Raw genomic sequence first — 15,335 nt, forward strand, 5'->3', positions numbered from 1 at the left:
GGCTATGCCTCTATAAACAAAGGCACCTGCCAGAGAAAGCAGTCGCTCTCTCCCAAGCAAAAGCATTCAGCAATGGTTCTTATCCACAGTGCTCAGGGCCAGCAGCATCTAAAGCAGATGCTGCACTTCATGGCACTTTGTGTCCTTGGAGTCCCCACATGATGAGTCAAAGACAGCATTGTTATTTCTTATAATTTTTCATAGCAAAGTGCTTAAAATCATGTCAGACTTACATCATACCCTGGAAAGGTAATGTTTTTATTGTATCACATCAGGCATTAGTTTGTATCCCTTGGCCTCGACATGAGAATATATGGCAGTATTTAACATACAGCCATACCATTCTATCTGCTGAGGATGTATTCCTGAAAACTCCAGCACTTCAGGATTCAGCAGGTAGCAATATAATTTTTTGGATTAAAATAGAGTTGGATGGTGAGAAACAAGGAAAAAAAAACACCCACAACTTCCCCTCACCCTACTCCATTTTCCTAGCCTTAGCTTCACTCCTTCTTTCCCAACTCTTCCACCTCCTCCCTCCACCACCCCAAGGGGCGCAGGAGCATGGGGAATGGGGGACTGTGGTCAGTTCATAACAGTTTGGTCAGTCCAGAGCTGTTCCTCTCTGCTGCTCCTTCCTCCTCAAACTTCTCCCCTGTGCCAACTTGAGTCCTTCCCCACAGGCTGCAGTCCTTCATGAACTACTCCAATATGGGTTCTTACACCCAATGCAAGGATTTTCAGCCTCTTAATCTGTGGGACTGGGCACACAATTGCTACTGTGAGTACTCTTGCTGCCACCCTTCTAAAAAAATGTGTTTTAATGGTTGTCATCATCTTCCTCAGATGCCTGCTGCTTATCATAGTCATTCAAGACAGTCAAGAGCAAAGGATGAAAAAACAGGGTAATGGCAATAGTCAGTGGAGTAGGGTATTGTAAAATCAATGTCAGCACTGTGAAACATTGGAAGTAAAAGCAGTCAACAGCAGGGTGTTACAACATGAAGCTTGTTCACTGGGCACTGGAGGACTGCACAGTGCAATGCAAGCGCACTGCCTAAGGGAAAATATTTCTGGAGTAAGCTATCCACAGAACTATACCCAACCTGCACTTCAAATCAAATTAGTTGCTTGCTCCAAAGGAGACCAGGAATAAACTCATGTATTTGCAGTGTGGGAAATCAAGCAACCAAGATGAGGAGCAAATCAGTAAGACTGATTATTTGAAAGTGGCTATATTGAAGAATATTCAGCTTTCTCAAAAACACCTCTTGTATTATTTCCCTTTTTTCCCCCTCATTTCAGGGAAATTCTGCTCATTTAAGACTATATGTCCAATTAATAGCATTTTATTAGCTAAGTATTGCTCAGATGGTGTTTCCTAATTTCTCAAGTTTCTGTATAGCAGATCAAGACTATGTTTTAATGTGTGTTTTAATTAAGACATCCTAGGACAGAATTCATACATGAATTTCCTAGGAGAACAATGATTTCCCAAACAGGAGGTTAGGAAGAGGCAGACCAGGAACAACTTTGTTGGTAAAAGAGAAAGCAAAAGTGGATGAGAGCAGTAGAACCTCCCAAACACCGTGCATCTATTTCCTGCATGCCATTTCTCTGCAACACCCAGCTTCTGACTCGCCCACTCCACAGCATTTAGACACTGTTGTTGGAAGGGTAAATGAAAGCATGCAAGGAAAAGGTAAGAAATAATAATTATTCTCCATCAGGCACTGTTATTTCTCTCTTCTGGAGATGGGTATTTGCCACTGGGAAAAACTGATCATCAATGTTCTTTCCTTCCTACTATTTCTGACTCTAGACTTCTATTAGAAGTTTATAAACTAATTTGGTGGGGTTTTCCTCCCATACTTTAGAAGAGAAGTTCAGCTGAATTTCAGCTGTTGTGTTTCCTGCTTAAACAAAATATATGTATTGAACAACTATAGGAATAAATCCGCAGAACAGAACAATTACAGTAAGTACATGCACATTATTTCTGGGCTGGAACATTTTATGCAGCCCTGATGGCTTAGTCTGATATAATTTCTTATTTTTCTTTTCTCTTTTTTTTTTTTAAGACATTAATTTTATATATAAGATTATCTATAATCTAATAAACTATTCCAAATCTGTTAAACATCTGCACATGAAAAGTGGCTGTTACGAGTTTACAGTGAAATAATCCCAAGGATTATGTCCTCAGAGTAATTATTCTGCAGAAATAATATGATAGATTTGTTCCATGTTGGAAAAGGACATGTCTATAGAGTATTTCAGTTGGTCAGAATCATTGGCTAGCCAGTAACAGGAAACATAGAAACACTGCATCACGTCTAGGAAACGAAAGTATTACATTCTGGAGCTTTCTCTCATTAGGGGTTCCAAACACTAAAACATGGAGTAACTGTTTTAAGGACATAAACGTGTTTGCTTTTATGTTAGAAGTAAATTGTACCTCTATTAGAAAGTATGTTTGGAGGGAATTAAAATCATAGTCTTATATTCCTGGGTTGAACACTGTCTTGAGCAGAAATGCTTTAGTTTCAGTTTCTTTTCTCAGCTTTTAGACACCCTGGGTGGAGTTACTGGTGAATATGATAGCTACTTCAGTCACAGAATAAAAACATTGAGCTTCTTTCCCCCTGCAACCTCAATTTTTTGACAGCATGTGCTTCCCATAGTGGCATTTTAAAGAACTAGAAGTTAGTTTTTCTTTTTCTGAGAACAAAAAGGAGAGTCTGTTAAAATAAAACACAACTGCAGGCTTCCATAGCCCACAGACCCACTTTTTTCTCTGCTCTTCTGATTCCTTATTTAATTCAGGAGGCAGCTTGGCCAAAGGTAGGGCAGCTGTTTTCCTGCACTACCTAGAAGAAATCTTTACTGTTGCTTCTCATTAACATTTACAGTTTAGGAAAATGAATAATAAATTGAGGAAAGCATGTCACTAGGGTGGCTTAGATAACCGAATGTTCTTTCAGAAAACAAAATTTCACTGAAAAAATCTAAGGAGTAATTTTTTCCCAGGAACACTCAGCTGTGAATATTCAAGAAAACGTGCATGGTGGAGACCATTACCACTAATGCAACAACTGTAGCTGGGGGCAATTCCATAAAGTAAAAATTTCATATTAATACAATTCTCCCAAAGGAAGTGAAAGGATAAAGTGAAATTAGACACTTTTAATGGGAATGATTTTATTTTATCATGTTTCTTTCTTTGAATTTTTTTGCAGAAAGTCCACATTTACTAAGACCAAGTGGATTGAAAGATGCTCTTCTTCATGTTACTTCTCCCCACAAAGGCTACTGAACTACTTGCTTTGATTTAATCTGAGAAACCTTAGTGAACACAAAAGATGCTGAAAAGGTAATATGGAAAGTATTTTATTTTCATTTTCAATAGCAACAGCTAAGTAATCACAGCAGTATCTCTCCACCCCAATGTCTTTGCAGTGTTATTCAAGCAAATTCTGTACCTAACCACATCTAAGGGTAAAAAAAAAAGTGGGATTTCCATGTGCATTTTTTTTTTCTTCACCAAACTGGGAACTTAATGAGAGCCATTTGTGACATGTACACAACAAGATAGGTGAACAATTGGCTGAAGGGTTGGACTCAAAGCATGGTAGTAAATTGAGTAACATCTGGCTGGTGGCCAGTCACTAGTGGTGTTCTCCAGGAGTCAATTTTAGGGCCAGTTCTCTTCAATGTTTTTATCAATGACTTGGACGCAGGAGTGGAGTGCACACTAAGCAAGTTTGCCAATGTTACTAAATTAAGACAAGCCATTGATTGAGAGGCCTTATAGAGAGATCTTCACAGATTAGAGTGGTGGGCAGTCACCAAATGTCTGAAATTTAATGAGGACAAATGCTGGATTGTGTGCCTGGGACACTGTAATCCTGGATGCATGTGTAGACTGGAGGACAAGAGGCTGGAGTGTAGCCCTGCAGAACAGGATCTGGGGATTTTGGTTGATGGTAAATGAAATAAGAGTCAACAATGTGCCCTGGTGGCCAAAAGGGCCAGCCATATCCTGGGGTCTATTAGGCACAGTATAGCGAACTTATCAAAAGAAGTGATTGCCTCACACTGCTCAGCATTGGTGTGGCCTTACCTTGAGTATCATGTGCATTTTGGGGCTCCAAAATAGAAGAATTTGAAAATATTAGAATATGTCCAAAGGAGGGAAACAAAGATAGTGAAAGGGCTAGAGGACATGACTTAGGAGGAGCAGCTGAGGTTACCAGGTTTATTCAGCTTAGAAAAGAGGAGACTAAGAGGTGACCTCACTGTGGTCTACAAATTCCTCATGAGGGGGAGCAGAGAGGGAGGTGCTGATCTCTTCTAGCTGGTGTCCAGAGGACATGAGGGAATGGCTTAAAGCTGCATCAGGGGAAGATGGAATGTTAGGAAGAAGTTCATCATTGAGGGGGTGGTCAGGCACTGGAACAAGGTCCCCAGGGAGGTGGTCACAGCACGAAGCCTGTCAGTGTTCAAGAAGTGTTTGGACAATGCTTTTAGATATATGGTTTAACTTTTAGGCTGTCCCGTGCAGAAGTCAGGAGTTGGACTCAGTGATCCTTCTGGGTCCCCTCCAACTCAGGATATTCTATGGTTCTATGATTTTATGATTTTTTTAAAACTTATTATTGAATGGCCCATACAGCCAAAAATAGGTGTCCAAATGACCACAAATAGGTATCAGTCACAATTTTTGTGTATTGTCAGCTACAGAGTGATTTAAACACAGGATTCAAATAAAATCATTCTGTAATAAATGTCTCTTATAAGTTGCTAATGCCTTATATATGATCTTACTTCACATTCCCACGATGTCCCATAATTGAACTGTTGTATTCCATGTGACAGATTGCACTAATGAAGAAATTAATGGTTGATAATAGCAAGGAAATAACTATCATTCATTTAATAGGATATTATAAATTACTTGTTTAGTAATTTTGTGATTTTTTCCTTAAAGCATGGAAAACTCAAACACTGAAGAAAATGAGAAATCATATTCATATCAACATATTGAAGAGTGGACAAAAGAGGAAGTCAAACAATGGGCAATTGAAGTTGTTAAGATTGACCAGAAATATGCAGAAGTCCTGTTTAATCAAGATGTGACTGGTTCTACTTTGAAACTGGTATCTAAAGCAGATTTTGTGGAAATGGGCATACCTCATGGGCCTGCTCTTCAAATAATTTATTTCCTGAAAGAGCGTGGTATACTACCTAAAGGTTCAAACCAGGCTGTGGAACAAGAAGGCACTGAACAGAGTCTTGATGGAGAAGGAGAAGATGGAGAAATTGCAAAGAAAGAGTGCGAGAAAGAATATGGGTCATCTAATTCTAAGGATTCTAAGATGGAGCCCATAGAAGACAAAAACCCAGAGAAGTCAGACGACAAAGAGAATGTGTCAGAGAAGCCAATGTCAAGCAGCCAGCACCCAGATGGAAAGATGTGTATGCCATATCCTTTTGATAATTTCAGTGATGCCACTCGATATACACAGTACAATATTATTAATGTCCCTGAAACAGGGCCATTCAACCTCATTGATCCAGCACATGAATTCAAATTGTTTACCAACACGAAGAATGCAAAAGAGGATCCCATGATGAAATTTAGCAATGAAGTCTTTAGGTTTGCTGCAGCCTGCATGAACTCCCGCACAAATGGCACCATTCATTTTGGAGTACATGACAATCCACATGGAAAAATTGAAGGAATAAATGTTACCAAGAAAGAAGAATATGTTGACCATTTGGATAAAAAAATCAGAAAGTACTTTCGTAAGGAATACATCACCATTGCAAAAGCTTGCATTAGAGAACCTAGATTTGTGGAAGTATTATCACAAAATGGAGCTTCATCACATTTGTTTGTCATTGAAGTAGATGTGGTTCCCAGACATGACATCTGTAATACAAAATATTTCTGTACCAACACATATGTCTTTGAGAGTGGCACTTGGGAAAAAGCTGTCTACATCCGGGATGGAGCTAGTTCCAGAAATATTCAAAACACAAAAGAATTTGAAACTTTTAAAAGTACCTTGACAACTTTAGCAGATTCTCGTAAAAAAGCAGAGGAAGACTATAACTTAAAGCTAACAAAGCCAATGAATGAAGGACTAAAGCTAGTTAGTCTGCTCACAGGTAACTGGGACTCACTAGATAGCTCTTACTACGACTACTACATTTTGGTAACAAACAAGTGCCATCCAAATCAAACGTCACATTTAGACTTTTTGCAGGAAATAAAATGGTTTGCTGTGCTTGACTTTGATTTTGAATCTGAAATGAACGGTGTGTTCAAGACTTACAAAAAAAATAGAAATGCTGAATGTCACTTCCCAGATTATTATGAAAACAAGGTGGGTTCAGTTGCTGAACAAGCTAAAAAGCTGAAACTGCATGAGGAGACCAGCTGGATTTTCTGCAATGGTAGATCAGACTTCAAAGGCAGTAACAGCCTACCATTAGATCCCACTTCATGGCAACGAGACAGAGCTGCTGGTGTCAGAAAGATGATTTCATTTCTTTCACACAAAGATGTAAAGCAGAGTGGAAAGTTTTTAATAGTGTTTCTTTTGCTTTCGATAGTAGAAGATTCAGCAGATCCCCTTACTGAGACTTTTATGACATTTTACCAAGAATTAAAGGGACTAGAATACATGGCCTGCATTTGCATCGGTGCGAGTACGTATCAGAGATGGAAAGATCTTCTGAATGCTAGAGGCATTAGTGAGGAAGCACTTTCAAATAAATGTGTTTCTAATTTAACCCTGGAAATGGTAAATGGTACCATTGTAAAATTAAAATCAGTGACACAGTCTTCTGAAAGACTTCTGCCCTCTGTTGGTCATTCTACCGTTCTTCTAAAGAAGAAAGAAGACTCCATGGCAGCACTGGAAATACTTTGTGAAAATGAATGCAAAGACACAGGAATAGAGAAGGATGCAGACAAATTTCAGAAATTCCTGCAAAAGCACGAAGAAGAATTTTATAGAGGTGGTAAAGCATCATGGTGGAATTTCTATTTTTCTTCTGAAAAGTATACTTCAGATTTTGTCAGAAGGGACAGCTATGAAAAGCTTGAACACCTAATTGTGTCTTCATCTAACAGTGTTAATGAATCCCCTGTAAAAATTATCAACCTTTACCATCACCCAGGCTGTGGTGGGACAACATTAGCTATGCATATCCTTTGGGATCTCCGGAAGCAATTCAGATGTGCTGTTCTGAAAAACAAATCAAGTGATTTTGGAAAACAGGTGACAACTTTACTCACCTGTGGAGCAAATGATAACACAGGCTATTTACCAGTGTTACTTCTTGTGGATGATTTTGAAGATCAAGAAAATGTCTATTTTCTGCAGAAAGAAATTCAGGCGGCTATAACAGAAAAATGCATTCGGTACGTAACTCCTTTAGTGATCATTCTGAACTGTATGAGATCTCAGAATCCTGATGAAGGTTCAACAATCAATCTGTTGAACAGTGTTTCTTTAAAACATATACTTTCTGATAAGGAGAAAAGGGCCTTTGATCAGAAACTAAAATATATTGAAAAGACACATTCAAATTTTGACAGTTTCTATGCATTTATGATTATGAAGAAAAACTTTGATGCACAATACATAGAAAAAGTAGTAAAAAATACCTTGCATAACTTGAATACTGCCTCTAAACCAGCACAACTTGTTTGCTATCTAACGCTGTTAAACTCATATGTAAGAACATCTACAGTTTCAATATCACTGTGTGAAGAATTCTTAGGAATTAGTTCTCAAGAGATTGGCTGCAGTAAAGATAGATTGATAGAAAAGATGGGAATTTGTTCCAATATTCTCATATATGACAAGGTATATGAAAAAATGAAATACAAAGGTCTTCGTATCATTCACCCATTGATAGCATCTCACTGCCTAAAAATCTTGAAACTAACCTATGACTTGCCTAAAAGTGAAATTGCATTGAGGTTATTGAAAGAAGATGTATTCTATCAGACTCCACTGAAGCAAGAAAAACTTATTCGTGATATACAAACCCTGCTGATTACTAGACAGCGCAAGGAACATGGCGATGAGTCAGACACATTGTTTTCCCCCTTAATTGAAGCCATTCATAAGGAAGAGAAGTGTGATAACGTGGAAGATGTGTTAAAACAAGCATCTGCTAGATTTGAGCAAAATGCTTACATTTGCCAAGCCTTAGCAAGATACTTCTACATTAAAGAAAGGAAATTTGACTCTGCATTATACTGGGCCAAAGCAGCCAAACAAAGAGCACAACACAATTCATACATATCAGATACACTAGGTCAAGTCTTTAAAAGTAAGCTAAGACACTATGTAGAGTGCAAAGCAAAGAGTGCAGTCCTGACAGCTGAGGAACTGCGATACTCGCTGGAGTTTGCTGAGAATGCTTCACAGGCATTCAGAGAATCTCAGCAGCAAGCTGAAAATGCAGACAATGAACAATATTTGTATCATCAAAGACTTAAAAGACATTTTCAAATGTACAATACTGCTGGTTATCAGGGAGAGATAGAAACTTATTTTTATGTTATTGATGTCCTTTGGCTTGTTCCTTTTTTCAGCAAAGAAGTCTTACAGTGTAGAAAAAATATGACAAAGTATCTGTCAGGAAATGGTGTTTTGAAGGTAGATAACACTAACACAGACAGGGAAATGCTCAATGTTCTCGAACATTATTCCAGCTTTTTATGCAGTTTGCGATCACGGTTGAAAAAGGCATTTGACTTTTTTGATGACTACTTTATGTTTTTCAAATCACAGACCAATGAAAAAGCAATAGTAGAAGCTAAATTGTATGAGAAGGTTCAAGGATATTTTACCAAATACAAATATGTATTTTGTGATTTCAGTTTTGAACAACTGAAAAGTAAACAGGTCTTAAAGTGGTCCATGTCTCAGTATATAGAAGCATACAGGGATGCTGTGGACACTTCCAAAGGAGGCTCATTTTCTGGCATTTTGGAATACCTCCACAGAAATGCTGACAGAGAAATAGAAGAAATAGTAGAAGCATATGCATTTTTGTGTGATGAGGATTCACAAGCAACTCTGAAAGATAAACAGAATTTTATTTTGGCAAATATTGTTCTGAACTGCATTAAACCTAAATCCGCTAAGTTATATCCTTCTAAGGTGATGACAAGTCTGCTTCAAGGCATTCTACACGAAGTGGAACCAACCTCACATTGTGTAGAGCCTTTCTTCCTAGCCTCCTTGTTGTTCTGGCCCCAAAACAGATTAAAACTAAATGAAGATTCAAGGAAAATGGAAGCTTTTGTTAGACGCTTAAGTGAGTCTTTCAAAAAGCTCTATGGAATCTTGCATCGTTCCAGGCAGCCTCTGGCTCTTTTCTATCTGACGAAAGACAGTGGCCTGAACAGATTTGTTCACAAAGAAAAAATAAATCAGCTTTTTAGTTCACTTTCAGAACAAGAACTGAATTCCCTCTGGCAGAGTGGAAATATCTGGAAGGAACAGGCTGTTCGAGACCTTTTGCTTCCTTTGGATGGGAGAGCTGAGGATAAGTTGATCTATGTAGACTATGGCAGCAATGAAAACTTTAGGATACCAGTGCAGCCTGTTCCGTCATGCCTATTGAAAAATGGCCCAAACATAGAAAGAGTGTCTTTTTACCTTGGGTTTTCCATTGCTGGTCCCATGGCATACAACATACAACGTCTGTCATTAAAACCATAGGTATTGCAGTTTCTCAGCTACAAGTTTTTTTCAGGCAGAATTATCCTTTAACTGTCTTTTGGTTTGGGGTATTTTTGGTCAACAATTGAAAATGACAGCCTCAGGCTGTCCATTGAATTTCCTTCCCTACTATGTTAGTCTTTCTGTCCCATGCAGACTTGTCTCTCTACTGTCATAACTGCTGTTTGGACAGTCAGTCAAACTGAAATGATGGTGCAGTTAGTCCTGTAGACTGGTCACTACTACTCAAAGTTCATTGGTTGATAACAACATGAGAAATCATTTTAAAAAAAAAAAAAAAAAAAAAAGCATTCTACAAAACTAATATTTTGAAAATTTTCTCTTTAAATACCATCTCTTTTAAGAACCCAAATACCTTGCTAGCTTTTTTGCCATTGCTTGTAGTGAAGGTTGTCTCACCACAGTTTTCATACTCTTTTATAAGTAATGTAAGAACAAAGAATGTATTTTAGAAAACATGTATCATGTTACATTTCTTCGTGCTCTATTGTATCTGGTGTCATTTGGCACAAGGGTATCATAGAAGTCCATTCAGTCGCAAAGTAGCATTTGCTTCTGTCGTTACTTACATGCTTGAATGATGTGATGTGTTTGTATATAGGCCTGTATTAATAGCCAGGCAGTATATCTTGTGAGCAGACAGAAGCACTGGTCTTTTACCTTCTCAGGGCATTTCTGAATATGTGATTACTAAAGTTATCACTATTTTTCTGCTGCACCGCAAAAGCACACACCAATTGGCATTTTATATCCATAAAAATTGACTTTTTACTTTTGTGGTGGGTCTGCTTCTGCTTTATATAAAACATATCCAGTTTGGTCATTCTTTTCCTTATGAATCCAATTAATTCCCTTCAGTGACAGATTTATCAGCTTCGATCCTCACAAATACAATTTGAATGCCTAAAGTGGTCATTGATTGCATTGCCTTCCTCAAGTGTATAAAACTGCCTAGTACATTTAGACACAATTAATGTTCCAAAAAAGGAAAAAAATATTGGTGCAAAGCACCAATATCAAGAAGTTGCCACTGTCTGGGGGGTACAAAGTGTTGCACTTTGCACTTTGTGCATATAATTCATGAAAGCCCAAGGAGTTCAATGCAATTAACTGCCTGAAAGAGGTCTGCAGGACGGCTCTTTCATCATCCCACAAGTCCTTTTTGCTCTTCGTGTCAGGCAAGGAGACAGGGAAAAAATAAGTGACATCTCAACAGATTTGTAAAAGCAAATTGACAGAAAGAATAAAGCAGTGGACCATTCTGCTCTAGTGCAGCTCTTCTTTTAGTCTGCTCTAATGCAGCTCTTCTTTTAGTTGTAAATATGGAAAAGGAGTTTTATTATATAATCCAGACTTCTTTTTAACTCTAGCCAAAACATACTTATCTTGGCAAGAATACATACTTCATTTTAACCTGTATCCACTTTGTTTCTAACAGTATACTTGTATTTCGGACAGGGTGCTATAGGATCAGTTTTCATGATAACTCATAATTTGTTCTAGTTAGTCCCCAGGATATCGTTGTGTACTTTATCAATGACTAAAGTATTTACCCTTCCAAATAAAGACTTACAGCAAAAAAATTTCCATGTCTTCAAGGCAATTGAAGACTTCAGTCTTCATGTCAGTCAGTCACATCTAAGAACTGCAAGTATTTTTATGTGCTGAACTGTACCGGGTGGCGCATTGGGCACAGCTGTGATGGGCAGGAAAAATGTTGCAGGAGGTGCTGTTAGAGATACATGAAAGGGGAAATTGTTGAGGCATGGCAAGATACACACTTCTAGAAAGGGGCGACCTTCCTCAAGGCTGGGATATCCCTGAGGGACTGCAGTCACTGGCAACCCATGCTGGGGCAGAGAAAACAAGAAGCAAGGAGCAGTGGAGAAGCAGAAGAAAAGAATCAGAAGCAAGAAGCAATAAAACTAAACCGCTACACACTGAGACCAACCTCCTCCACTCCAGGCCTGTCACCTTGGCAGGGGAGTTGGGAAGGACTGAGCAGAAGTGAAAACAAGGGGAGTTGCAGCTAGGAAGGGGGAAGGAGTGGTGCTGGACTGAAATTGAAAGGGGAAGAAAGGCATTTCCCCTAGTATTTGCTTAGTTGTTTGTCTTCTTGGTTTCTCAATACCCAAATCAGTAATTAAATGTTTATGTTAATTGGCAATAAATTACGTGAAACTCCCCAAGTTGAGACCCTTTTGCCCACAGCACATGTACATTTATTAATAACCCTTGGGATCTGGCACAGTGACACCGCACTATATGCCTGTGTGAGTTTACAGAAATACGGATTTTATTATTTGTATGTATCAGGCTGTTTATGATAAAATTGTATTTTTATCAGCAGTAGCTCGTTAATAAACACAGATGTTTGATAACATCCTTAATTGCACAGTGTGGAACTGTATTTGATGATACATATCACACACAAAGGCTGACAGAATTTCTTTTTACAATTATTTCCTATTTTCTGCTACTTGGTAAGACCATTTTTTTCATGGCTCATAACTTTGTTAATCTTTGTATTTTGAAAGCTCTCCCATGCCAAATATCTGCCTCAGACGTGTTATGTGTTAATTAAAGCCAAAGGGCTCAGTAGCTTCCAAGTGTGAGGTCAAGAAAAAAATATGTTGTATAGCCCATGCTAAACAACTGTACCAGCTTTTTCCAGCACACTCAGGAAATTTTTGGAATGCTGTTTTACAAAGGGCTTACCCTAGTAGGAGAAATAAAGGTAGATGTGAGGGGGGAAGTTGTCTGCAGAAGGCTAGTTTTATCAAGCTGCAAGGCCTGAAAAGACCTTTCATGTATGGGCACATGCAAACTTAGCTTTTAACAGCAGAGCCTATACAGAGAGGACAGCCCCAGAAGCTGCAGGTCTGGGCTGCAAAGGGCCAAGCCAACGCTACAAGCTCAGCCCTGCACTGTCAGTGCTGTCTAGAAACCTGGAGGAGACAACCTGAGACAACCTGGTTGTACAGGAGTCAAAGCCAGCTCTGCAGGAAAGAGAAGAGGCAGGGAGGCCCAAGAAGCTGTTTGACTTTCACAAACCAACGTGATGCTATCTCAGCTGTTCCCTCCAGTGTGCTGATGGCACGGCCAGGGTCCTGCTGTGCCCAAGCGGCATTTGTGGACTGTGAACTCCTGTGTAGGAACAGAAATGGAGAGATCCTCTCCCGGAGGAGTGCAAGGCCTGCAAAATCAGTTTAGGAGTGGAAGGCAAGAGTACTGAGGATCCTTCTGTCTAAAATCAGAGCTAGAAGTATGGAACATGGAGTGGGCTTCACAACTGGTAGGAAAGGAAAATTTCTACTAAGTAGATCTTAGGGAAACAGACAAGAGCATGGCTGCTAAGATTGAGGATAGGAACCATGGCAGGGACTAGACTAGGCAAGAGGGAACAAGAACTGAGAAACAGATATCAGTAGATGATGGGACAAGAGGCAGATATTGGAGATCCATGATGCTCAAGGCAAAGAAGCTCAATTGAACAAAAAAACACACAAGAAAGGAAGGGAAGGGAAGGGAAGGGAAGGGAAGGGAAGGGAAGGGAAGGGAAGGGAAGGGAAGGGAAGGGAAGGGAAGGGAAGGGAAGGGAAGGGAAGGGAAGGGAAGGGAAGGGAAGGGAAGGGAAGGGAAGGGAAGGGAAGGGAAGGGAAGGGAAGGGAAGGGAAGGGAAGGGAAGGGAAGGGAAGGGAAGGGAAGGGAAGGGAAGGGAAGGGAAGGGAAGGGAAGGGAAGGGAAGGGAAGGGAAGGGAAGGGAAGGGAAGGGAAGGACAAGGTCAGCTGTTGGCATGCAGACTAGCAATCGTACCAGCTGATTGAGCCACAGAAAAGGTGTGCACAGGGGTGTGCAAAGTCTCTCAGCTCTGGGTCTGAAGGGGATTGTATTTCCTACAGGAATACTTTCTGGGCTGAAGACAAGATGTGCCACCAGGGCAGAGACTGTAGGATTTATGAGGTAAGACAGAACAAACAGAGATTCTCTAGAAAAGAGAATGTGGAGAAGGACATGCTGTCTTCTAACAGAAAAAAAGGTTGTTGTGAAGAAGCTGATAAAAAGGAAGGTAAAATGTTCTCCAGGCCCAAGGTGGGCATGGAGTAGCAGTAAAAACATAACATAGGAAAGATTCAAGCTATACCTCGGCAGGGGCGGGGGGGCAGACGATGGGGGTGGGGGCACACCAAAAAACAAAGCATCACTAAAAGTGAGTACTGGGATAGGCTGGATATTCCAGTCTATGGAAATATGTGGAAAGCATCCACAGAGGACATCTCCCAGATGCTCAGCATCAGAGGAGATTCCAACCACCTCTTAGAGGCAAAGATGAAAATTACTTTGGTGGTTGTGTCTTCCTTGCAGTTCTGCCAACTCCTGCTGATGCCATACACCCGTCCCTAGATATCAAAGACAAAGATTAAGTAGCTTTACTGCCATACTACCCTCCTTTGCCTATGCAAGGAATGTGTCTATCAAAATGAAAGATTTTCCTTTTCTCACTATATATAATCTATAAGTAATTAATTGTTGACATATATAAAAAGAGCATGTCTTTCCTCTTCAGAGGCCCTTGTGATTACCAACTGTGACAGTCTTGTCATCAGCATCTCTTTAACTTCAGCTATCCACTTTGAGATTTGAGCATATCTCTGTAACAGTATATGATATGAGTAAAAAATATGATTCTTTTTATTGATATGTCTTTACACTGAACATCTACCTAATAGGAAAAACTCTCTTTTCATGAGGTAGGCAAATGCATGAAATACAAAGTCTGTCATTTAGTCTCCATGTGACATAAGGTAAGCAATTTTATGCCACTATTTCCATCTGTAAAATGGGACATACTCATAGTAAAGCTGTAAGAATAACTTACTGTTTGTGTGTTAAAATTTAACACACTCCTGCTGCCTAGTCCTCGTCCCACCTCTGCTTGGTGGAAGGAACAGTATCTCTATTACTCATGAAGGAACAGTATCTCTATTACTCATGGGTCACACTTTTATTTGAAACCGAAACGGTGTAGCCCAAGGCTTTCCACAGAGCAAGTACGCTTCCATTTATTTCTGAGTTGGCTTTTCTTCTCACACAAATACAAGACTTAAAAAACTCAAGGCTGAAATAAACTAAAATATCTGTGGAATGGGAAAAGGCCAGAGGAATTTTATCACAAATGACAGCTGGGCTTATCTACAGGGCCACTGAGGCAGGTGACAGATGTGGTCCTGCATGGCAGGAGCTACCCAGATAATTCACATGAAAACGCAGCAACAGTGAAACCCTGAGGAAAGGCCAGTGCTGGCCAGGCCAGGAGCAGCCCCCGGCCCAAGGCGGCTGTGTGAGGAACACCCTGAGGAAGAGGCTGTTCCCCACCAGCAGCCGCCACGCACTTCATCCATACGGGTCCTGGGCAAGACATGAACCTGAGGGCTTTTGTTATGTGCCACGGCCCGTGTTTCCACCAAACCAAGGCCCGAAAAAACCAAAGGCCACAGAAGAGAAAAAAGGAACAGAAACCAGTGCCCCCGGCCTGCGTCAGCTCCGGACACAAAATG

The 15,335-nt window shown here is 39.9% G+C and overlaps 1 protein-coding gene across 1 annotated transcript; it reads left to right on the forward strand.

Annotated features, from left to right (window-relative positions):
- The first annotated feature begins 1,569 nt into the window (after window positions 1-1,569).
- On the forward strand, window positions 1,570-12,161 carry LOC121086769 (sterile alpha motif domain-containing protein 9-like). The gene is made up of 3 exons (XM_040590961.1): window positions 1,570-1,702; window positions 3,240-3,373; window positions 4,991-12,161. Exons 2-3 carry the CDS (start codon window positions 3,363-3,365, stop codon window positions 9,753-9,755), a joined length of 4,776 nt encoding a protein of 1,591 aa, XP_040446895.1. The 5' UTR covers window positions 1,570-1,702; window positions 3,240-3,362; the 3' UTR covers window positions 9,756-12,161.
- The last annotated feature ends 3,174 nt before the right edge of the window (window positions 12,162-15,335 follow it).

Source organism: Falco naumanni, chromosome 4, assembly GCF_017639655.2.
Source record: "Falco naumanni isolate bFalNau1 chromosome 4, bFalNau1.pat, whole genome shotgun sequence".
Lineage (NCBI taxonomy): Eukaryota > Metazoa > Chordata > Aves > Falconiformes > Falconidae > Falco > Falco naumanni.